The 26,246-nt window shown below is 38.9% G+C and overlaps 1 protein-coding gene across 1 annotated transcript; it reads left to right on the top strand.

Moving 5' to 3' along the window:
• Nucleotides 1–12,006: 12,006 nt before the first annotated feature.
• STRS1 (DEA(D/H)-box RNA helicase family protein) lies at nucleotides 12,007–26,210 on the top strand. The gene is made up of 13 exons (XM_008780323.4): nucleotides 12,007–14,154; nucleotides 15,146–15,270; nucleotides 16,438–16,545; nucleotides 16,849–16,929; nucleotides 18,793–18,871; nucleotides 21,839–21,924; nucleotides 22,005–22,061; nucleotides 22,163–22,230; nucleotides 23,009–23,077; nucleotides 23,278–23,371; nucleotides 24,145–24,309; nucleotides 24,408–24,500; nucleotides 25,737–26,210. The coding sequence occupies exons 1-13, from the start codon at nucleotides 13,458–13,460 to the stop codon at nucleotides 25,830–25,832; spliced, it is 1,818 nt and encodes a 605-aa protein (XP_008778545.2). The 5' UTR covers nucleotides 12,007–13,457; the 3' UTR covers nucleotides 25,833–26,210.
• The last annotated feature ends 36 nt before the right edge of the window (nucleotides 26,211–26,246 follow it).

Below are 26,246 nucleotides of genomic sequence, written 5' to 3' on the forward strand. Positions count from 1 at the left end.
GGACAAGTAATTGCTTTTTTTTATGATGAAGTGCGGGACGCGATCCCGTCACGCTTTAATTTAGCTGAAAGCTGGCGTCTTTATTTGATTCGGGCCTGACACGTGTGAGGCTGATAGGTACGGTGTTGTCACGCTTGAAAGATATGCCACAATAAAACATCCCAAGTTTTTGTCATCCATCTTAGGTCCCATCAGAACTTTCCTGAGTTCCTCGCTTCCATTCTCTTAGTCTTAGGATCTAGAATTTAGAATTTTAGAGTTTTTAAACTTTGGGATGATTTTGGGCTTAGGGTTTAGAATGTGCGGATTCTCTTGTGAGAGGTCCAGCTCTCAGCCACAATGATAGATAGCTGGTGATTGAAAATTTGATTTCTTTCTATTCAAGGGTTTATAGGATGCAAACCCATTAATCTAACCATAGAACTATGTAGCATGCATAAGATCTCCTTGGTTTGTTCATAAGATCTCTTGCAGGTTATATCATAGCTATAGCATCGAATGATGCCTTCATTGGATTTGGGGTTTTAGGCATCGGGAGATGATTGTTCTTCAATGTGGCAAGCTGCCTATAAAATCTTTCATCATTGATTGAGAAAAAAAAAGTGTTGCTTCAATTGTTTGCTTGTATCCTTGCTTGGTACTTCATCTAGAATGATATAAGGAATGAATGTAATTTAAGAAGGTTTAATGTACTTCAAGATAAGTTGATAAAGGAGCAGCCAAATTAAACATATTGCCACCCTCGGTCTCTCGCCAAGGCGATTGCTCGAGTCATCAACCCATGGCCTATATTATGTTAATCAGGCAGTCCTAAAATGATGACAAAACTGAAGCTATTGTTGTGAGTGCACAATTTTCTTGGCTTGACAGTGTACATTATCCCAATGTGTTGATTTCTTTTAAATTTAGCATGGTTTTCGCTTTCTTCTAATTTTGCTATGAGTATCATTTTGTTAGATCCTAATTAACTTAAGATTTCTTTATTGTTCTGAAATCATGCATGTTAGATAGAATCTTGTGAACTAACAATTAGATTCAGTCTAAATAGATTGTTATGTCTTATTTTATTATTTGCAAAACCTTACCTATTAATGAAGTTTGGTTTATGGGATAAAAGAATTTTTTTTTTAATTTCAGGGCATCTAACAACAACAAAAGAGTCAATGATGAGAGAGAGAGGAAACAAGAGATTTTATAATCTTAGCTCCGACGTATTTTCCAACGATAGCAAGCATATAGTTGAGAGAATACTTTATTGGGGTGATTCTCTTCTCTCTTTCCGGATTGCTTTTCTATCTGTGTGGGGCTCCAAACCCCCCCAACCTCTCCCTCTCCTCGTTGTACTCAAAGACGCATCAAAAAAAAAGAGGAACCACTAGAGCCTTTTTTTGTGTAGTTTAATGCCTTTCAAATTACAAACAAGAAAGGAATAATATTAAATCATATGGTTGCGTATCCTCGTTCATTCAACATGCAATACTTTAGGATTTTAATCATGTTGTTGCCAATACGTAATTCTTCTGGAAGTCAATACAGTATGCCCATTTTCAAAGTCTATGAGCTCGTTTGGTTCGTGGGAAGCATTTTTCCTTTTAGGAATATGATTTCTGAGAAACAAATTTCTAGAAAGAGGATGCGTAGGAAAGTACTTTTGGCATATTTGGTTGACCACGGGAAAATGACAAATTTCCAAAGTGCTTATGTTTGGTTGGTCATCCACTTTTCTGGAAAAGTTATGTATAATTTCTATTATGCCCTTAATAAAAAATAAGTCTTTAATGCCTCTTTAATGCTTCTTTAATGCTGAAGGGCCTTTTTGGAAAAAAGTAAAAATGGAGTGATTTACGCCTTATAGAAAAGACTTTTCCATAAAATGTGGAAATCATATTTCCATAGAAATACAATTTTTTCATCTTTCTTATTTGAAAACTTCAACCAAACAAAAAGCACTTCATTACTTTTTCGTTGACCACACTTTCTTTCTTTTTTTTTTTTTTCGCGAACAAAACGAGCCCTATATCCCTTTCGAGCCGCCAACTTCTTCTTTGTCGCAGGCAATCTTCAACCTCTTATTTCTATTCCCAAAAGTAATGATTACAGAAAGCAGGAGATTCCAAGGGGGCAAGTTGGCATGTCCGTCGACCAACTTACGTGGGGGCCAGCGCATGGGTTACCTCGGTCCTAGATCTTGGTTGTGGTTGTTTGGATTTTTGCGGCATATTTGACCCTAGACCAATAGTAATGAGAAATTATATCCTACAGCGTCAGCGGCAACATGGTCGTGCACCATGTCAATCACCAAGAGGCATTCCTGTGACTAATCATTGAGACGAGTGCACTCTAAATGCAACCTACAGAAATGCGCCTTGGTGATTGGTATGGTGCACGCGCGCAGTGCACGATATATTTTCTCCTTGAAATGTAGATCATATGTTTGTTTTCTTTTGAAGTTCTGAGAAATTCTCAAACATCCAGAAAGCAGGAGATTCTAATGTAATGTCAAACCTCCTTCTCTTTAAACCGGGTATTCCCACTATGTTTAGATTTGAATAAGGGACCTATCGCTTTGATTCAAAAGTTGCTGATTCAATAATGAAGCTTGTATCTGGACAGTTGGCATATCCGTTAACCAACCTACATGGGACGCATGGGTCGGATGAAGACCTTCCACAAAACAACTCCTTGCTCCTAGAACTTGGTGCGCCATTGTGCTGTGGTTGCTTAGTAGGGATTTTGGTGTGACCAGTCACTTGCTTTAGGTTTTTGAAGCCCATTTGACCCCTAGACCATTAGCAATGAGAAATTATATCCTACACCGTATGCACCAGCATGATCGTGCACTGCATCAATCATCGAGATGTATTTCTATAAGCCAATCATCGAGATGAGTGTATAATGAATGGGACCTATAGAAATATGTCTCGACGATTAGCGTGATGCACGTATGCGGAGGAGGAGACATTTTCTTTTTAAAATGTAGATGGCGTGTTTGTTTTCTTATGAAGTTCCCAGCAATTCTTGAACATCTTAAAATGTAAGCCGCATGATAGGCAAAATTATAGTCATTCTATGATCATGGTTGGGTGCTAATTGTGACTTGTGAGTCAGTGAATGCATAGGGATTTAGTGGATAGTCATTTTATACCAGGGGTTCAAATCTTGTCCATACTATGATCATGAACGGATAGGGATTGGATGGAGGCTTACATCATGTCCCCTCTCTTTGAAAAATCCATTGCCTATGAGCCTTTTCTACCCAAGAAAAATAAGCCCTTGTATCTAGTCTCAGCATTCCATTTGTTCAAGAGGTAAAATATTATTTCTGCTAGAGTGAGCCAAATTTGGGCCTTCTCTTGGTTGAATAGGCTATGCTTGGTTGGTCAATGTTTAAGATTAAGTCTAATCAAGGACTTGAGCTACGTGTGACCTTTTACACCACTTACCCAAACATCCTCACCTTCCTATAGCTTGAACTACAAATGGCTATCATCCTTGTCGTGGGGTGCAGTTATATGAATATTTTTATTTCACACGATTCCGCATTAAGTTTCGTACATTTCATTGATATTATAAAAGATAAAGGGCCAACTCGATGAGCATTCAAAATTCATTCTATAATATAAAAATACACCTTATTTCTTTGAGAATTTAGCAAAAAAATTTGCTGGTAGCAAAAGAGATTCTGATTTTCTCTATAATGAAATTCAGGAAATTTAAATAATATGAAATTATGGGATATTAGAGGCAATCAACATCTTAGGATCAAAGTGGAAAACATAATTTAAAGTTAAGTTAAAAGTGGCAACACAAACTATAGAACGATATGGTCTTCAACACCTATCCCACTTTTGCCTGTTGCTTTTACTTTTTCAAAATACTCTACTTTCATTCTCTACCAAATAATGGGTGGCTCTTGTGGAGAGTTTCACGAGATTGGTAAGTTATAATAATCTACTAATCAAGAATAAAAATAGTCATCACGTTCATCTAGTCATCATGCCTATCCAAGGTGATATCCTCATTCCATTAAATTGATAGTCTCCCATTCTTGAATCAAACACCAATTACATGAATATAGTAAATAATATTTTCTCGAATTTGAATAACTTGACTAACATTAACCGCAATACTATTGTTTTTATCATCATTTGAATAAAATTATTCAATATAAAAAGAAAAAGAAAAATTGAAAAAAATACATGAATGAAGTTGCTATTGTGAGGTCCCGTACGGGCATATGTTTAGTCCCATATCGGTTATTTGCCAAGAAAATCTTGGATATTTATACAGGACTAAGAAACTCAAATAATACCTTCCGACTAGCAGAGCTTAGGTAAGATCTTAGGTTGTGACCAATGATATCAGAGCGAACTCGGCCTATAGCCTAGGTGGAGTAGGAGACACTGCAGTACGGTTCATAAAGGCTGACCGCAGGCCGATCATAGTGCTGGCATAATAAGAACTACACATTATTGTATACACTATTCATGGGCCTCTTCTTATTGAGGATACCATGCTTATTCAATTCAATGTACAACCAAGATAAAGATTTTTTTTTTTTTTTTCCGAGGACTAGCAAACAAACAATCTTGGGCCGATTCATCCAGACCAAAGCCCCAAGCGTGGCAAATCTTTGCATTCTCCATGTGCTGGATTAAGGACATTTATAAGAAAGATATCCAATCAGGCAAGTGCTATGATACTTCTTTACATTATTTCATGAAAATAGAGGAGATATCTTGACCATCCATTTGGCAAGAGTATTTAGAGAGTTTTATTCTCAACAAGTTAGTAGCAGGTTAACTTACCTTCCTTTTTTTTTGAAAAAATATTTAATTAATTTATATTTTGATTTTTTCTGAACCAAGTAAGATGGTTTTTTTCCAAAAAAATATTAAATACTTTTTTTATTTTGAAATACTCATCTCCGTTCGCCTCCCCGTCGCCACCCTCACCATTCGCCCGCCTCCACGTCGTGCTCCACCAACGGTCCTTTTTACCGTCGTTCTCTCCATTGCCTTCACCGCTGATGAGGAGCTTTAGAGCTCTCAAATGGGTCGAGCTGAGAATGGCCGCCTTTTGGTGACGCTCACAAGCACCAAGAAGCATGTCGTCCCCTTCCATTGCACCACCAAGATTTGTTAGCAATATATCTCCTAACTAAATAAATAAATCTATAAATTCAATTAATAAAAAAAATCTTAAAGGAAATAATATACATGCATATCATTCGGCATCCAAATAATTCTATTTTAATACAAAATAAATCTATTCTAGCACAAAGTAAATCTATGCATTTAATAAGTTTATATCATAGAATTTCAAATCCTACCAATCTACTAATATTAAATTAAAAATAAAGGTAGAAGAAATAGCCTGATTGAAAGCAGGTCGAAGCGCGTAGACGCTGTCCCAAAGAAGTATTTGCCCCCACGTACGGGTCACCCGGCAATCCTTCTCGGAGATACGACGACCCTACAACCTCTTCTTCGGCACGTCTCGGAAGAAGTCAAAGCGAACCCGATCGGACTTGCAGATCCAGCAAAGAACGGAATGAAAAGAACTAAATAAACTGAATAAAAAATGTAAAATAAAATTTAGAAGTGGCTAAGAGGGAGAAGAATTTTTCCAGAATTTTTTCACTATTTTTCTGAAATTTTTCGTGTTTCTAAAGAGATGAAATGGAGGGGTTTATATAGGGATTTAATCGGGGGCAATATGGTCTTTTCGGCGGACGCGTCCGCGCCTTCCGCGGACGCGTCCGCGCAACGTGCGCCAACGGGCGCACGCGTCCATTTAATGCGAACGAAAACGCCCGTTGGCGTTTTCGTTTTCAAACGAGCACGCGGCCGCGGCCGCGGCCGTTTCCAAAGCGTAACGCCCGCTGGGCGTTACCCTTTTATTTTTTTTTTCTCTCAAACGCGCACGCGGCCAAATTTCGGGCCGCGTGCGCATTTAAATTTTTTCCAACAATCCCCCACAAAAAATTTAAATAATTTTAAAATCAAAATAAAATGCTGGATATCTTATATTATGTAATAGGTGTAGGTACCTTTCGGTTTGAACCTTCACTTAGTGACAATTGATTACATCTGTGGAGCCAAGGTGGTCTTAACCTTGAACCTCGGTCCATGGCTCAGATTAAATCAACAACACACATAATATAGCCCGATCTGGGTTCTAAGCGGGTTGCGCTGTTATGGCCATGCGCAGATATCTATCATGTGCTTTTTAGGGAATCGCCCATTTCCCATAATCGCGGCCTCACGACTGCACATATAGGTGAGTCCTAATAAGGAAGCTAGCAAGGAAGCTCCTGCCTCTTGGGTCTCGGACTCATTAAGAGTTATACAAACGAACTCATCCTACCGCTTGCTTTTATGAGCACTAGCGCCATAGGGATGAGGACAACATAAAATAGTGCTCCTCTTAGTCACACTTCGGTTTGTTTCTACCCATTGAACCTTTTAAGGTTGGGTTCCCACCGTGGTGATTTATCTTTATGGGCTAAGCCCCATCCCCCTCGACGACTCTAGAACCACTGTTCTAGATAAACCTTTTGTAAGCTGATCAGCCAAATTATTTTCTGATTTTACAAAATTCAAGGCAATAACATTATTTTTCAATTTATATCTCAATGATTTATGACGTACTTTTAAGTGCCTGTTCATTTTTACATTGGCATTTTCTTGGTTGCACTTATCTATTGCAGATTTACAGTCACAATGTAAGGAGACAGGTGGTAAAGGTGACTCATCTACAGGAAGGTCTATAAGTAGATCTCTGAGCCACTCAGCCTCAGTGCTAGTAGTGTCTAAAGCTATCAGTTCAGATTCCATGGTACTCCTAAATATTAAGGTTTGTTTGGTGGATTTCCAAGACACAGCAGCACCTCCTAGGAGAAAGACGTATCCTGTGGTGGATTTAACATCTAAGGTATCGCTGATCCAGTTGGCATCACTATAGCCTTCTAGAACAGCAGGAAACCCACTAAAGTGCAAACTATAGGACTTGGTACCCTTAAGATACCTAAGAATTCTCTCTAATGCTGTCCAATGATCTCTATTTGGATTAACAGTATATCTACTAAGTCTATTTACAGCATATGCTATGTCTGGCCTAGTGTAGTTAGTTAGGAATCCTAGTGAGCCTATGATTTGAGCATATAGGCTTTGAAGGATAGGAGTTCCTAAGTTCTTCTTAAGATGTGTAGAGGGATCAAAGGGAGTAGAGACAGGCTGACAATCCGAATAATTAAATTTGTTGAGTATCTTGTCAACATAATGACTTTGGGATAACTCAATTCCATTTGCACTTCTAATTATTTTGGTATTTAAAATTAAGTCAGCTTGTCCCAAGTCTTTCATATCAAACTTATGACTTAAAAATTGTTTTACTTCATCAATTATCTGAAGATCTGTCCCAAAGATCAGTATATCATCTACATAAAGGCACAAGATCACAAATTTGTGTCCAACTCTCTTATGATATACACATTCGTCTGTGCTATTGATTTCAAATCCAAATGTCATTATGGTTTCATCAAATTTCAAATGCCATTGCTTAGGTGCTTGTTTAAGACCATAAAGAGATCTGACTAGTCTGCAAACTTTATTTTCTTGGCCTGGGGTTTTAAATCCCTCTGGTTGGTCCATATAAATTTCTTCATTTAAGTCTCCATTTAGAAAAGCTGTCTTAACATCCATATGATGAATCACTAATCTATGAATGGAGGCTAATGCTATAAGGACCCTAATAGTAGTTATCCTAGCTACAGGTGCATAAACATCAAAGAAATCTACCCCAGGTCTCTGAGTAAAGCCCTTGGCAACTAATCTAGCCTTAAATTTATCTACAGAGCCATCAGGCCTAAGTTTCTTCTTAAAGATCCATTTGCATCCTATTGTTTTACAACCAGGAGGAAGATCAGTCAATTCCCAAGTATGGTTTTGGATAATTGATTGCATCTCATTGTCCACAGCTTCTCTCCAAAAAGGTGAATCCAAAGATTTCATTGCGTCCTCAAAGGTAGTTGGAGAGTCTTCTATTAGGAAGGTATAAAAATCATCTCCAAATGTTTTCTCTACCCTGGATCTTTTACTCCTCCTAGGTTCTGCTTCTACTTCTATTGTTCTTGTCCTTATTCTACTAGAGCTACTAGCTATACCGCTATCTACTCTAGTCTTAAGTGGAAAGGTGTCTTCAAAATATGTTGCATCTCTGGCTTCTATGATAGTGTTGTTACTAATATCATTTATTTCTGAACTTATTACCAGAAATCTATTGGCATTACTATTGGCTGCATAACCTATGAATATGGCATCCACTGTTTTAGGGCCTATTTTCTTTCTCTTAAAATCAGGTATTTTTACTTTTGCCAAGCACCCCCACACTTTTAAATAGCTAAGATTAGGTTTTCTATGTTTCCAAACTTCATATGGGGTTAGATCATTATTTTTAGAGGGAATTCTATTAAGGATATAACAGGCTGAAACAAGAGCTTCCCCCCACAAATTTTCTGGTACTCCTGAGCTTATAAGCATGGAGTTCACCATATCCATTAAAGTCCTATTCTTCCTTTCTGCTACTCCATTTGATTGGGGAGAATAGGGTGCAGTCACTTCATGAATGATTCCATGATCTTCACAAAATTGAGTTATGTCATTTGATGTATATTCACCTCCCCGATCTGATCTAAGAATTTTAATTTTCTTTTCCTGTTGGTTCTCAGCTTCAATCTTAAAAATTTTAAATTTGCTGAGCACCTCATCCTTGGTTTTAATTAGGTAGATGTAACAGAACTTCGATAGATCATCTATAAATGTTACAAAGTATCTGTTACCTCCCCTAGAAGTTCTACCAGAGTCACAAACATCACTATGAATCAACTCTAATAGATCAGAATCCCTATTAACAGATTTAAAAGGCTTCCTAGGGAGTTTGGCTTCTACACAAGTTTGACATTTCTCATGGTTCTTGAGATCACTTTTTGGTATTAGATTTAGGTTCATAAGTTGCTTAATTGAATTATAATTTACATGACCTAATCTACCATGCCAAATAGAAGGAGGCTCTATATTCATAATCAAAGGATTTTCATTTATTGAAGGAGCTATTACATTCAATTTGAACAATCCTTCACTAAGGAATCCTTTTCCAATAAACATAACACCATGAGAAATTACAACCTTATTGGACTCAAAGACAAAACGAAAGCCTTGCTGGATAAGCAAAGAACCACTAATGAGGTTTCTCCTAACAACTGGAACATGTTGGACGCCGTGCAGTGACAGGACTTTTCCAGAGGTAAGCTTTAAGTCCACACGTCCTACTCCTAACACACGTGCCTCCGAGCTGTTTGCCATGATCACAGCTCCTCCACTTGAGATCTGGTAAGAAGAAAACCAGGAACGATCCGAACAAATATGAATACCAGCTCCGGTATCAATCCACCAATCTAGTGCTTGTAAAGTCATGTTAACTTCAGGAGTGAAGGAAACAGACCTGAAAGCTGTCTCAGAGGAGCCAGCGCCGGAAGTCACCATGTTGACTTGAGCACTGGATGTGTGTGGACCCTTCTTCTTAGATTGAAGAGGTGCAGTCTTCTTATAGAAGCACTGTGGAGACAAATGGTTGGTCCGACCACACACATAACAGAAACGAGCACCACCTTCCTCTTTCTTCTTCTTCTGCTCCTGGGATTGAATAGGCTTCCCATTGTAGTGGTGGTTAGGGTTTCTAGGGTTGTAGGGTTTCTTCTTGAAATTCTTACGGAAGGGTCGGTTCTGATTTTTCTTAGGAGGAGCTTCTACATTATATGCATTATTTTTAGATCCAGTAGAGGTATTATTTCTGAGCCTATGCTGCTCTTCAATCCTAATGGAGTTTAAGACTTGGGTTAGGGTGAGAATTCCTTGGGTATGGCTCAGGGTCTTAGCAAAATCAGACCAGGAAGTAGGTAGTTTATCTATCAAACAGGCTACCTGGAATGATTCATCCAAATTGGTTCCATTAGCCCTAAGCTGGTGGATCAGGGTTTCAAATTCATGAATTTGGTCATTCATAGGCTTTGAGTCCACCATCCTAAACTTATTGAAATCGGAGGCTTTGAACCTCTTTACCCCAGCATCATCAAGACCATATTTGCTATCTAGGGTGTCCCAGAGTTCTTTGGCACTCTTGGCTGTGTAATAGATATCATACAGCCTCTCAGAAAGAGCACCTAGAATTCTATGGATACAATGATAATCTATCTCATCAGGTGTCCTAGAGGGTGTGCTAGTGGAGGCAGAATGTTCAGTGTTGGAAGAGGTAGTTGGGTTGGACCCGTTATCAACTTCGATCGTACTTTCACCTATGGCTGAGATTAACCCTAATGTGGTGAGCCAGAACCGCATTTGGTTCTGCCACCTCCTAAAGTTATGGCCATCAAATTTTTCAGGTTTGGCACTAAGATGGTCACTAGTGTTTGAGGCCATAGGATCAGGGTTACAGAATAATGACAGAAACCTGATTGAAATCAAAAAAATCTATGTCAAAAGATTGCAGTAATATTTATATTGAACTTTGGATGTCTAATTGATATATCCAAAAAACTAATAGCCAGATCAGCTCCAGATCGGTGGTGGAGCACTAGGCTCACTTAAGTACCAGCCTTTCTTAGGCACGTATGCCTTTTTGACAAGCTTTTCTTAGACACTATTAGTTAGTGGATATAATCACTAGAAATCACACAAATTCAACATTTAAAATAACCTAAATGCAAATTTAAATTAGATATTGTGGATTAACTAATTTCAAAATTTTTCGTTTGAATTTTCCGAATTAGCAATGATTGATTACTAATTTAGTAGTAGCAAATCAATTATTTTAATTGAGATCTAAAATATCAATTTAATGAATTATATGTTAGATTTGAATTATTGCCTTATTGAAATAATTGATTACTAATTTTATGGCAAATCAATTATTGTAATTAAGATCTAAAATGTCAATTCAGCGAATTAAAATATTTATTTCTTTATTAGAATAATTTATTGAGATCTAATAAGTTAATTCAATAGATTAACTATTATGTATCAACCAATTTCCGAATTTTCCGTTTGAATGGGATCTGGAAATTACTCCTTGAGAAGTCCAAATGGAGGTATAATAAACCTCTTGGAGGTTAACCAAATTATTAACTCTTTAGAATAATTTATTATTGATGATGTGCTAGCAAAAACAATTATTGCAATTAAAATCTAATATGCCACAATTGTAATAAAGAATTTAATTAATTATATATTACTAACAAAAATAAATACTTCTTTGGATTGTTAGCAATATATCTCCTAACTAAATAAATAAATCTATAAATTCAATTAATAAAAAAAATCTTAAAGGAAATAATATACATGCATATCATTCGGCATCCAAATAATTCTATTTTAATACAAAATAAATCTATTCTAGCACAAAGTAAATCTATGCATTTAATAAGTTTATATCATAGAATTTCAAATCCTACCAATCTACTAATATTAAATTAAAAATAAAGGTAGAAGAAATAGCCTGATTGAAAGCAGGTCGAAGCGCGTAGACGCTGTCCCAAAGAAGTATTTGCCCCCACGTACGGGTCACCCGGCAATCCTTCTCGGAGATACGACGACCCTACAACCTCTTCTTCGGCACGTCTCGGAAGAAGTCAAAGCGAACCCGATCGGACTTGCAGATCCAGCAAAGAACGGAATGAAAAGAACTAAATAAACTGAATAAAAAATGTAAAATAAAATTTGGAAGTGGCTAAGAGGGAGAAGAATTTTTTCAGAATTTTTCCACTATTTTTCTGAAATTTTTCGTGTTTCTAAAGAGATGAAATGGAGGGGTTTATATAGGAATTTAATCGGGGGCAATATGGTCTTTTCGGCGGACGCGTCCGCACCTTCCGCGGACGCGTCCGCGCAACGTGCGCCAACGGGCGCACGCGTCCATTTAATGCGAACGAAAACGCCCGTTGGCGTTTTCGTTTTCAAACGAGCACGCGGCCGCGGCCGCGGCCGTTTCCAAAGCGTAACGCCCGCTGGGCGTTACCCTTTTATTTTTTTTTTTCTCTCAAACGCGCACGCGGCCAAATTTCGGGCCGCGTGCGCATTTAAATTTTTTCCAACAAGATTGACATGGATCTCGGGAAGGAGATGAGCCCACAAGTCCACCCCGGCCTTGACAGAGAGAGCAAGAACTCCTCTTTAGCCTCTGCATGCCTGCCAAAGGTACGGATTGAGTTCCTGACATAGAAATGGGACCGAATGTCGACGGGTTGCAGCTCGCCGGCATGGCGGAAGCCGACGATGGCTTCCTAGTATAGTTGCTGCTCGTAGAGTGCTCGACCAATTGACATGTCGTCGGACGCCTCCTCCTATAATCCAGCCATGTCTGCACGGTCAAGGAGAGCCACGAGCACCTTGAGAAAGAGGGCATAGTGCGGCCCACACTTATCCCAGAGCACTGGCTTCTCGGCGAAGTCACTAGAGCCAAGATCATGGTGGACTCGGAGATGACGCCGTGGTTGTGGTTGGGGTTGGGGAAGGCAACAGTGATGGAAGAGAAGGAAGGGCCATGGAGGGAGAGGACTTGAAAATCGTGGTCGATCTCGTCGGCGCCGCTGTCGTAGGCGCGGTGGAGGTCATCGTGGGTGAGGCTAGGGTCGTCGGTCGAGGATGGTGAAGTCATCATATGTGTGGAAGACCTAGTCAAGGCTGTCATGAATTGCTTGTCGGTGAACTTGACGTGGGGGTTGAAGCCACCCACGAGGTCAGCCTTCTCCTCTCGATTGAGCCTATCGCTACAACGCTCTTTCTCTCTCTCTCTCTCTCTCTCTCTCTCTTTGTGATCTTAGGGTAAGCATGGGGTCGAGGTGGGGCCGGGAGAGAGGACTTAAAAGAAGCCCTTGGAGGTAGCAAGGTTGGAATGGGGCTTGAAGTGACCCAGATTCGAAATACATAGGCGTCGATTAAATATAGAGACCGGATGCCTCCTGCCTGATTTGTTCGGTGGAGTCGCCATCTGGTCTGCCGATACCGAGGTGGCGCTGGGATGACGCACTCACACGGATAATGAACCTAGTTGGGAAAAAAGAAGTTCTCTTCTTTCAGAGTTTCAGGAGTCAGTCCTCCAAAGAAAGGACAACCGACAACTCGAGGATAGAGAGCAGGCTACCCGATCATTGTATAACTCATCTAATACTTTCGATTTTTTGTTCTTATTAATAAGTTAAATGTTCAACTAAATTAAGGGATTTTTTCAAAAAGGACATGGACCGACGCGCAATCAGTCTTGGGCCGATTCACCCAGGCTCCAGCCCACAGTCAACTGCGGCCCATACTCTCTAACTATCACGTGTCAATCACGTGTATTCGGAACTCCGAACCCTAGAAAACCCGCCCGCAGCGCCTCCGTTTTCTTGTTCGCCTCCTGCGATGGGTAGAAAACTCGAAGATGCCGCGGCCCATCCCGGCGAACCAGAAACCCCGGAAATTCCAGCCAGCCATGGCGGAGGAGTGCAGAAGATCTCAGAGAAGAAGAGGAAGGAGAAGAACAAAAAGGAGAAGAAGAAGGACCGGGGAGAACGATACGAGAATGCATATCTTGTCGCAGAAGAAACCCTAACCCTAGAGCCCACCAAGAACGGAAAGAAAGAATCCAAGAAGAAAAGGAAGCTTGCCGAGGTGGGGCTCCGTCCCTTTGAGAGTTCAGAAGCCGTCGATAAGAACTCGGAGAAGAAGGAGAAGAAGAACAAGATGCAGGAGAAAGAAACAGAATCGAACTTGGACAAAGAATTGATCGGAGAAGCATCAGACAAGAAGGACAAGAAGAGGAAGAGGAAGCATGGGGACTCGGATGAAGGGACGAAGCCAGAGCGGATGGAGTTGGAGGAGGGGAAGAAGGGTGAGGAGGTGAGTGAGGGGTCGGAAGGAGGAAGTGCTGTGGTTGTTTCTGGGAACAACTCAAAGGATTCTAAGTATGAGGCTCTGAGATCGTTTGCCGATTCTGGGCTTCCAGCTGAGGTTCTTGAATGCTGCAAGAACTTCAACAAGCCATCGCCAATTCAGTCACATGCGTGGCCTTTCCTCTTGGATGGACGGGACTTCATAGGGATCGCTGCAACTGGATCCGGTATCCCTTCCTTATGCTTTTTTTTTGTTTTCCTTGCTAAATTTCTTGAGCTTAGAATTATTCATTGTTCTGTTCATTTGTAAATTTTATTAGTCTTACTCATTTGATTCTATGAACTGGAAAACTTATAGATAGTCCCCTTTAGCTTTTTCCAAGCTCGTGTTGTTTAAATGGGTTTGAGTTACTGGAAAAAAAGTTTATTAGAATGAGTCAATATCAAAAACTAGCTGACATTAATTATGTTGTTTTCTTCCCATTAAGATCCTTGATTAGTAGTGGTAAGAATTTTACAGTCTATTTGTGTAACCAGTTTGTCTGGTAATGTGGCTTTGCTATGACATGAAGCCTCACATTTAAGGTAGTTGAAGCAGGGTCGGTGGAACTGTCCCGAACCGGATAGTTCTGACCATTCCGAGCCGTACCGGTGGCCCACGGGTACGGCTCCGGCAACAAAAACGAAAACCGTTGCCAAAGATGAAGAAGGAGAAGGAAAGAGAGAAAAAGAGAGCGAGCGGAGGAGGGAGGGAGGGAGGCTGGCGGAGGCAGGCGCTGGGGCAGCAAGGGGAAGCCGCGACCGTTTTTCTGTTTCGCTCGAAACAGGGGTCCAGCCGCTTTTTTAATTTCGCGATTTTTAAGTGAAGTCGGTAAATCGCAAAATTAAGTGAAGCCACCCTCCGTCGACCTTCCTCCTTTCCTCCTCTGTTCTCTCTCTTTTTTCTCTCTCGTTCTCCCTCTCCCCCGCCTCTTCTATTGTGTCGGTACGGGCCCGGCCTGGCACGATGCAGGCTCGTACTGACTCGTCCCAGCAGAGAACCAGTACGGTGCCCGGCACCGGTTCCGCCGACATCGAGCTGAAGTATGTAAAGCGAGTATCTGTTGCTTATACATTTGATGTTACTACATGCCCTGAAAATTTTAATTCCTCATCTTATTCTCTGGGCTAATTAATGGTGTATTTACACGGGGTTCGCTGTGAATGCTTGTGTATTAGGTAAAACTCTGGCTTTTGGTGTTCCAGCACTAAAGCACATTTTGAAGAAGGACAACAAGAAAACATCAAAGAAGGCTGTTCCTCGCTGTCTTGTTCTCTCACCTACAAGGGAGCTAGCTCAACAAGTAAGTGCTATTCCAGTTGGCATGGTTCTATGTCCCCACAGATTTCACAAGTTTTTTATTGTTTTAGACAGAATTCTTGACCCTGCCTTTGGCTTCCAATCAAATAATCAGAGAATCAGAGCTACACGAGCTCTTGCATGATATATCTTATATATACAAATAAAATCTTCTATGCTTTATCTCACATGTTCTTCCGAGGTTAGATGAGCTCTATGAAGAATCTTTGATTCGTAATAACATATTCCATGTGTCCCATGTAGGGGTGTATATGAGCTGAACTTGAGCAAGCTGGCCTCATCTAGATAACCCAGTAGACTGGCTCGAGTCAGCTCAACTCAAGCTCAAGACGAGCTGAGCAGATCTTGCTCAAACTCGACTTGTTAAACCTTGAGCCCGCTTGAGCTTGGCTCAGTTAGCTCGTAGCTTGGGAGGTGACTCAAGTCCCTCCATGTTCTCCTCAACCATGGAAGAAATATGGTGGTTTTCTGGAGTGAGAAGCTCTAGGTGGAGTAGGGGCGAAGTTTGGCCGGGTAATTGAGGTCGATGGGCCAGAGTTGGCATACTTGGCAACAGGATGGAGGTCCTCTGTCTCCTCGCTTCTCACCATGACGTGTGTGTGTGGGTGAGAAAGAGAGAGAGAGATCAGGGCTGGTTGTTGGGCTGCGCTTTAATGGCCTATTCCACTTCTTTTAAGTCAATGATCTCAACCATTGGATTTGATACAAGGGCTGAGATGGTTGAGAGATCAATTTATATTTATTGATCTCAGCCATTGTGCATTATTATTCTGACAACTGAAAAAACAAAATCATTCACTTAATAATTTGTTGAAAAAATGTATAAATAAAAATATATGTTTCTGTTATATATTTATATTTTTATAAATTCAAGCTATCTTGAGCTGAACATGAGCAAGTTGGGTCGAGCTTTTGTTCAGCTTGTTTGTATTTGAAGCTCACAATTTTAGCTTGTGTCTGGCTCATTTGCTAATGAACAAGCCCATTTCGAGCTGAATTTCAAGCCGAACAGGAGCTGCTTACGAACAACTCGCTTATTTGACAGCCCTAGCCCGCTGCTTCCTCCTAATTGTGCACTTTATTCATTGGATTGGATTATAATTTGGTGACATAACATGCTTCTAAAGTTGAATTTTTATTTCAATGACAGATTGCTGACGTCCTTTGTGATGCTGGGACTCCATGTGGCATCAAATCAATTTGTTTGTATGGTGGGACTTCCAAAGGACCACAAATTTCTGCTCTGAAATCTGGAGTTGTAAGACATTTGTGGTTGCTCTTTTTTTCTTTGTGCATGTCTTATGTCCAAATCATTGATTAATGCAAGATATTTGCTATAAGCATGCTTAAATCTTAGGTCAGTATTCAGATTGTCAAAAACTTTGCTTGTTTCTGGGAAGATGCAATGAGTGATTATTTTTGAATTCTTAGTTCTACTTTTAGAATCCATCATGTGACAATGGGATATACATGCATATGTATCTATCTATTGTATGTGATTGTGCGTATTAAATATGCTGGATGTTTGTCTGAGAGCTTTTGGCATTTTTCTTGCTTTCAGGATATAGTTATTGGGACCCCTGGTCGTCTGAAAGATATGATTGAAATGGGTTTTTGCTGCCTCAAGGAGGTGACTTTTGTGGTGAGTCAAATGTTCTCTTTGTAATTGCACTTATTTATACACATGCAAATGCCAAACGTGCACATGTAACACAAAACTATATCCAGAAGTGATATGGCATGTTTTGGCAGGCCTATTAATATTGTATTTTGATGGAAAATCAATATTATTTTTGTGATGCTCGTCATGGTTTCTTTGTTTCATGGTGAAGTTACATGTGTATACTGTTGTATAGCCCTTTTCTTGTGCCGTTTTTTAGTTTTTTGTTCCTAGGGTGTTGATGAGTCTTACTTTGTTAATCTCTTTGAGTATTGGTCGGTGCTGTATATCTGTTACCTCAATATTAGCTCACTTAGTGAGTTTGAATTCTAGCTTAAGATTGGCTTGTGAGGCAAGCTCATTAGGCGAGCCAAGTCATCAAACCTATGTTCCTTCTTTGGCTGCTTCCTCCTTGGCTCTGTGTAACACCCCTCTCCCCCTTGTCATGCTCTCTATTCACTTAGTATTTCTGGGGCGACTCGAGGGTTAAGACATTGATAAGGTCCAGAATAAAGTATGGTTTAAAATGTTTGCCAGAAAGAAGGTTCAAGTAGGCAAACCAAGTGGCAAAACTTAATGAAGTGGATGTGTGGTAAAAGAAGAAGAATTTGGTGAGGAATGATTACCTAAATACCAAGCACATAGTTGCACATGTTAAGGACAAAATGGTGGATGGCTAATTGAGATGGCAAGAAATTTTCTAGAGAAATCCATAGAGGCCTCAGTAAGGTGGGGCCACAAATTTGTATTGACGATTAATAAATGAGAGGGGAAATCTAAGATAAATGGAAGTCAATAGGAAGGATGCGGCATAGCTGGCATTGAGTATACTCCATAGGAACATATGGTGATGAAGGATTCATAGTGTTCACCTGAAATAGTCAGAACATGTTTGCTGGCTATAGTTATATTCTTATTCTTATTTTTTCCTTGTTTGTGTATCATATGTCAGATCTTTGATATCGGTTGATGTGTGATCCCTTTACTAGATGCCTCAAACTTCTTGTTATCATTCATGTTTGACTACTAATGTGATACTTGATAAAGTCCTATAGTTTTCAGTATCAATGTTTTTCTGTCTTTCTGATATTTGTAGCATTCTGGACCAATTAGGAAACTTGAACAAACACATAATCTGGTGGTCCGAAATAAATTTTAATATCACAATATTTTAGGATTTTAAGAATTCAAAGTATATGACAAGTTCATAGCTTCTAATTTATTTAAGTACTGATCTCTTCATGAATTTGGGTCTTAATGGCAAAGAAAATTATTTGACCTACAAATTATTCGAGAAATTTAAGGTGTACATGTCAAGCATTAAATAGTTCTTGCCTGACAGATACACGGTTGTGCATTCCTACATGCCTAACCACTTTGTTTTGGCCCATCCTCCCATTTAATGCCACAAGGAATTCAGTTAATTACCACTAAGTCAGAATCTTTAGGCAACTGAACACATAGGAAGGTATACAAGTTCATTTATTTGAGGCTCTATCTTAAGTTGTTTACCATTAGTACGAATTATATCTGGTAATCTAGTTAATCTTTCAGAAATGTTAATCTAGTTTGCCAGAAACTTTGCATTAGACTGCAGTATGACTTGAAGACAAGCATTTCACTAGCTTGCTAAATGACGTGACATAAAGATATTTTCTTCAGACCATGAACGTGCATCTTAATGCAGAGCATATGTGACAAAGCAGTATCCCTATTGTGCTCTTTTTGTCGTCGTTGTCGTTGTTGTCTGTGAGAGGAGCTAATGGGACTGTTTCAAACCACACGAGTTAGTTTGAGAGATGCAAGTTACATTTTTCATCAATAACTAAACTTGGAATATTGTAGGTTCTTGATGAAGCAGATCGAATGCTTGACATGGGATTTGAACCAGAAGTTCGCTCAATATTAAGCCAAACATGCCCTGGTTTGTTATATTCAATTCTTTTCTTGTTATTATTAGTTCTGGTTTGGCATCATGCATAAGTTTCTACTTATGTTTTTTTTACTAGAAACAGTTACAGGATTGGAGATATTCCTTCCAGTTAGACAAGTTATTTGTTGTGTCTTTAACCAACCAGTTTATAGATGGAATATTATATGTGCATATATCGAATCTCTGCAGAAGTCACTTATAGATCTCATTTATGTATAGAAGACTGTGCTGCCATAAAATCACATCCAAATAGGATATGGGTTCATGGAACTAAGTGCTGGTTGGCATGACAGGACGCATACTTTGCTAGTGCCTTAATGGTATGCAGCAGTGGCATGATACTGGCTGTGTGCCAGTACTTGGCATGCTACCAAGCACTGCTTTGGACACGTAATACTATGCTATTGCTGTTTTGGCAGGCCACTGGTATGCAATATTGATTGAAATATATCATCGATGATTTGTTGCTTATACATTTGAGCTGCGCTCTCTCTCTCTCTCTGTTGCATGCATGTGCAAACAGACACGTACAGGCACAGCATATGCGAACACGCTTGCGTGCACGCATATGCGCGCATTCACAGAGAGGGTGGGGGGAGGTGTCCTTGGATGCGAAAATGCATATATCTAGACAATCTAATGTTGATCATGATTTACATATATCAAAACATGTATGAACCCCTTGAAGTAGATTTTGATACTTTTAGTTTAGAAGTAAAATCAACGAATCTAAGTTGTAACTGAGAACAATTCCTGTCATGAATATTTGATGCACAGGTGCATTTTGTTTTCTTTGTGATTTTTATGCGCTTTGAATGTCATAGAGATCGTGATTAAGTGGGCTCTCTATTTAGATGCCTCATAATATATCTTGCACTTTTAGGATTTGTGATCCAATATTCTCAAACTGGGTGCTAAAGTTTATGCCAGTCTTTATAAATTTACATTCCAACTCTACTGATTGCAATCTACATATTTTGGAACACATGGACCAAGTCTTACCCCTTCAGTAACAAAAAGAAGAGCCTCTAATTTTTGGGCTAGGCTTGTTATTGATGGGTTGTCTAGGTCTCTTCCTCTGTTCACTTATTGTCTAATTGTTACCTTACACTTCGTTGAATTGTTGCTGGTTAGAAAGCCAAAATGACTCATGTCAGATAAATGAATTGTTACCTACACTTTGTTGCACTGTACTTGTTAGAGATCCTCATGCCAGTACAGACCATGAGGTTATTTTTGTATGTTTACAGTAAGAACAAATGAACAATCTGCCTAAGTGATCGGCAGTCTCTTGATTCTGACTCCTTGACTTGAACATTTAACCAACCTTCATCTCACATCTAGTGGCAGTTCGGTAGGGTTTTTGTTCAAAAAATGGCATTTTAGCTTTATGTTTAGAATTTTTTCCCCTCTCCATTGATTTGACCTTTACTCCTCATGCATTGCATGTGCTTTAACTTATTGAGTAGTTCCTAGGAAGTCATCTCAGTAGGCTTTCTAATACACATTCTCTGTGTTGCATCGTAAGATGTCATTCTTATTTTAGGATACTAGGAAACCCTCTCTGCAGGCATCCTAATATGGACTTCTTGGAGCATGACGGTTTTCCTCCAAGGATAAAACTGACTTGACTGGGGTCCTATACTTGTAAGGATGGATCAAGAATGGCTTCTGAATGAAGTCTTTTTTCAGGAAATGTTGAATCTTGAAAGAAACTCCCAGGAATTTTCAAGCTCCTGCCTTGCCTACTGCTTTATTCTTACAGGGCAGATTCTAGAACTAGTATCCATTCCCATGGCCACGTCTCTGTTCGTAAATGAATAGATCTATAATAACATTCTTATTGTGATGGTACTAGGACGCAATATCTATATGCTCCCTAAAATGCACTTTATGGCATAGTGGTCTACCAGATTTTTCATTTCTCCTTTACCTAAGCTCTTATTGTTGAAGGGCATATGATGTTACTAATATCTGTTTCCATGGCTGCATCCCTTTTAGCAAGTGAATATAGTTATAAAAGCTAAGCAACTACATGTGAGAAATTGAAATTTTACTTGAGTGCTTGTTGACATATAGTTGACAACCCCTACCGTTTTGAGTTGTGAGCTATGCCCACTGGAGAATTTTTCATTGTTACTACCATTATTCTATTATATACCCATCCTAGCTCCCCTTACCTTTTGCTAGTCTTGGGTAATATTTACGATCTCAGGATGTGCTTATGAACGATAAGGTTGATTCCTTTGTATGTAGTTTGCTTCCATGTAATTTTCTTGGTCAAGCTATTCAGGCTTTTGTATTCAGTATTATGATTTGCAACATAGTTTATATTTTTGACAACATTATCTTCTGGAAGTTTTAGATCTTTTTTTTTGTTTTGGGGAGTGGGGGTGGGGTGGGGGGGGAGAGAGAGAGAAGGTAACAGTTCGCCCTGTCTCTAACTATGAAATATGAGGCAAGCATCAGTAGCTCTTAGTTTGGGTCATATTGGTTTCGCAGCTGTGAAATATAACCAAATTATGTGGGTTGGTTGTTTTTCGCTTGGTCTTTCACGGCATGAAAAAATATTAACTCCTGCTTTGGTTTCAATATGTTAGTTTATGGTTAGTGAAAATCAATTCTGATGATAGTATTAGATCTACGGGGTCAGTATTTTAGTCTTGTGAATTACCATGAATATCTTAGTAAGTTATGCCATCTTTTTTCTGTTTCATGTTTTCTCTCATTTTTCTGAACAGAATCATCTTTAGTTCCATCCTCACTAGTAGTTTTCATGATTAGACATGCCTTTGTTATCTATTTTGTTTTTTTGTCTGCTTTGATATTTTTAATCTCGAGTTGCTTTGACTCTTAGTTCTCCAAGCTGCAAAGAATAAAATGTTGTAGAATATAGGCTGTCATTTATTATATAAGATATTGTAGAGAGATTAGACTCATTAGTTTTTGCAAATACAGCCCGCCAGATGGTAATGTTCAGCGCAACATGGCCTCTTGCTGTTCACCAGTTAGCCCAAGAATTCATGGATCCAAACCCTGTTAAGGTGTGCCTCTTGCATTTTTTTTAGTTGGAACCTTCCAGATTATATGTTGATCTTATTGCACTTTAAACTGTGAATTTCAGGTTGTTGTTGGATCACAGGATCTTGCAGCTAATCACGATGTGATGCAGATAGTAGAGGTATGTATGATCTTCTTTCGAGCAAAGGCCAATTTCATTAGGCTGTTACTATTGGTGTACTCATGTAGGGTGTCATAAATATTTTTCTTGCTGATATGTAGGTCTTGGATGATCGCTCACGAGAGTCACGTTTAATTGAGTTGTTGGAAAAATACCATAAATTTCAAAGGTATTGATTATAGTACAGACTTTTATATTCCATACCGGGCCTCTTTCACTGACCTTATATATTTGGACTTAAAGAAAAATTCATCTAACTATTCACATTTTCTGAAGTCACTATATAGCCAGCAAAACATCTTACTCTGACCTTAGCAAAATATCTTACTCTGACCATAAGTCCAACATATATTTTTTATTTATTTATTAGTTTATTGTTGTTTAGTGGACCAAGGTAGGGGTGGCAATGCGTCAGGTAGGTTGGATTCAGGCTGGGTCAACTTCGACAACATTTGCAACCTTAACTTTACACCTGACCTTGTGTTGGATCAGGACTTTTGACCCCTATGTTCTCATGGGCGAACTCCTCAACCTGACCTATCTTGACTAACCCGTGGCCTATGCTGCAAGACCTAATCCTGACTCCGCTGACCAATTTCACCCCAAGGCAATGATCGACATAAGGGATGAAAATTTTCATTTTAATTTCTGCTGATTTTTTCTTGCTGGTTATTGGCCAGCTGACTCTGCTGGCCTTCTTCTTTTCCATAGCAGTTCTCTATATCGATCAATACAATTTTGTAAGGCTTTCTGGTTATGGTTATCTTCAAAGCCATGAGGTCATTTGGTTAAATAGATGTTGGTTGAACCATGAGCATTACATTGCTGACAGTTGTAATGTATCCCAAAAATCTTAATAAGAAAATAACAACTCACGCCGTTCTTTCTTTACCATCTTTTATGATCATAAACCATTTCCTATTGACGAACAAAGCGATTTGTGACAGGAATAGGGTTTTAGTTTTTGTCTTGTACAAGAAGGAAGCTGCTCGTGTTGAGAATATGCTCCAGAAGAGGTATTATTTGCTCAGCCTGCTTTTTTTATCAATGTTGTATCTAACACCCTTTCACCTGCATGGTTGATTTTGCTGAATATTGATATACATTTCATGTATACATTTGCCAACAGTTTAGCTTTGTTGCCTCTGCTATTTTCCTTGATGTAAATGTTTAAGTTGATGAAATGATCTTTCAACAATATTACCTGGTTTTGAAGGGGCTGGAAGGTTGTCTCTGTGCATGGTGACAAAGCTCAACATGATCGAACTAAGGCTTTATCTTTATTCAAGGAGGGAAAATGTCCTTTAATGGTGAGTTTTATGTTGGATCAAGATATCAATTTTTGGGTTTAGGTAACTGCTAACACCAATGGCGAAGTTACGCAACAAAATATATAGTTACTTTCATTTTAGAACCTTAATAGTGAGTGACTTGAATATGGTTTGAAGTTTGAACTGAGCATCTTTTGTATGGTGGTGCACACTGGGAACCTCAGTTGCAACTCGCATTGCTTAATATTTGATTGTTGCGATTGTCTAAGCAAGACAAATCAAACTATCATGGATTACTAGGGATGGATGAGGATAATGCAACTGATTTGGGCTATGTGAGCAGGTAGCGCTGAGTTCTTGCCTTGTAAAGCATATCAAAGCAATGTGATCTGGATGTTTTTTTTTTCAGGGACTCTGTAGAACTCTAGCCTTTTCTAGCTTTGTTTTTCAAGTAGCTACCATATGGTAACAACATCATTAAAATGCTAACACTCCATTCAATTCCTTATCTTAAATATTTACTATCATCCTCATATTTTGTGGGAAATGATTTATTGATGAAACTTTTTATTTCTTTGTCACTTTACTATGATATGCTATCAGATCAGCACATGCAACTAGAGGGAATGCATGCCAAATTTTACTCATATCTTGTACAATGCACTGTTTTGCCCATATTGTTGTATTTACTTAATGACTGGTTTTCCCAATGTTAGTGGAAATATGGTGTCATTAATCTGCTTCTGTTAAATGACCTTAATTGTCCTATCATCCATGGCTTTATTGGTTTGCTCCTATCTGAACTTTTGTAGATTGCCACTGATGTAGCTTCCCGAGGACTGGATATCCCTGATGTCGAAGTGGTGATCAATTACAGCTTTCCACTAACCACTGAAGATTATGTCCATAGGATAGGGAGGACTGGGCGTGCTGGTAAGAAGGGAGTTGCGCACACCTTCTTCACTCAGGAGAACAAGGTACTCCAAAATATGTTTGTACTTTTAAATTTCACTTGTATATACCATTGCAACTGATTTGAGCCTCATCATGTCCTTTCTTCTTTGGCTACATGTAGGGCCTTGCTGGGGAACTTGTCAATGTTCTCCGAGAAGCTGGGCAGATTGTTCCTGCAGCCCTTACCAAATTTGGTACTCATGTGAAGAAAAAGGTTTGTGTAAAGCAAGTGCATTCCAAATTTTCTCATATTTGTTTGGCTTAGGTACAGTAAGAGTTCTTTCCCACTGGTTAGTTTTAGATGGTCGTTTCTTTTTGCATCAAATATGGGAACTGTTTTATAGAAATACATGGGCTTTTAAAAGAAATACAACATTTAATTTCTGGAAAATCCAAATTTGGTACTCATGTGAAGAAAAAGGTTTGTATAAAGCACATTCATTCCAAATTTTCGCATATCTGTTTGGTTTAAGTACAGTAACAGTTCTTTCCTTCTGGTTAGTTTTAGATAGTTGAATTTGAAATATATCGGCTTTTAAAAGAAATGCAAATATTAATTTGTGGAAAATCCAAATTTGGTACTTGTGTGAAGAAAAAGGTTTGTATAAAGCACATGCATTCCAAATTTTCACATATTTGTAAGGTTTAAGTACAGTAACAGTTCTTTCCCTCTGGTTTGTTTTAGATAGTTGAATTTTTTTCCATCAAATATGGGAACTAATTTATAGAAATACATGGGATTTTAAAAGAAATACAGAATTTATTGTTCTGAAAAATTCAATGAAATAACAATTTCATAAGTTACGCTATAGGTTGTTTCTATTTTTTTGCCTACTATTTAGGATAAAATTTAATTGGTCTGACCAATTTATTGAGCCATGATCGCATTTTGGGTGGAAATATTGAATAGAGTGGTTGGGATTAGTTATTTTTAAAATATATACGGAGACATTAAACTCACAACTATTAACACCTGTCCATCGGCTGGGCGTATGAAGTAAACGGAAAATACTTTTAAAGATGGAGGGAATTGAGTGAGCCGAGCATAGCGAGGAGGAGATAGATTTAAACATTTTCACAGTGGATATTTGGGGATCCAGATAAAGGGTTTTCTGAAAGATACTTAAATGGTTTGGTAGAGTTTGTTGGAAGATGATGCATTTCAATCAATTCTAGAACATGCTTAAGTTCCATGTGGAAGGCTTGTTATCTTGATTGTTCATGCTAGTTGACATGGTGAAACTGATCTAAAATTTTGTCAATGATGAGCAAAGGAAACATAGATGACAAGTCCGATGATAAGGAGGAAAAGAAAAAGAGGCGGAACTGATATTGTAACCTTGTGGGTTCCAGTCTGTTTTAATGCATGTCGTGAGTTCCAGTCATTTAAGCAGGCTATTTAAATCATGCATGTCATTAGCTCATGTCACTTTATATCTCTTCTATGCAGGAGTCAAAGCTTTATGGATCACATTATAAAGAAATTACGGCGGATGCTCCCAAGTCCACAAAGATTACCTTCACCAACTCGGATGATGAAGATTAATTGGCGATGCCACACCCCTGATTGCCCGTTGTCACATTTAACTTGTTTTGACTGCTCGGTTAGATCTGCCATCACCGGATCTTGCACTATAATAGATCCTGAGCCCAAATTTGAAGTGGAGCCATGCTACAATTGATGCGTGGGAAGCATGGTTGAAGTTGCTGGGATGGCTGGAGTATATTCGTATTTCCATTGAGTGTTTGTTATTTTTTCTATAATTTATCATCATCTAAATTTTGTGTAATATAGCAATCGAGCCTGCAGGGAACTTACGGGATCGAACGACGGGATATTCGTGAGAAACGCCTGATCAGAGCTCTGATACTCAATTCATCCAAAGCCAAAATCCACGAGTCTGATCGCCTATTATCAACTCAATTTTTGTGGGGTTATTAATAAGTTTCAAGGAAGATT

The sequence above is a fragment of the Phoenix dactylifera genome, chromosome 3 (genome assembly GCF_051530095.1).
Source record: "Phoenix dactylifera cultivar Ajwa chromosome 3, Ajwa_hap1_PhDact_Kaust_v1.1, whole genome shotgun sequence".
NCBI lineage: Eukaryota > Viridiplantae > Streptophyta > Magnoliopsida > Arecales > Arecaceae > Phoenix > Phoenix dactylifera.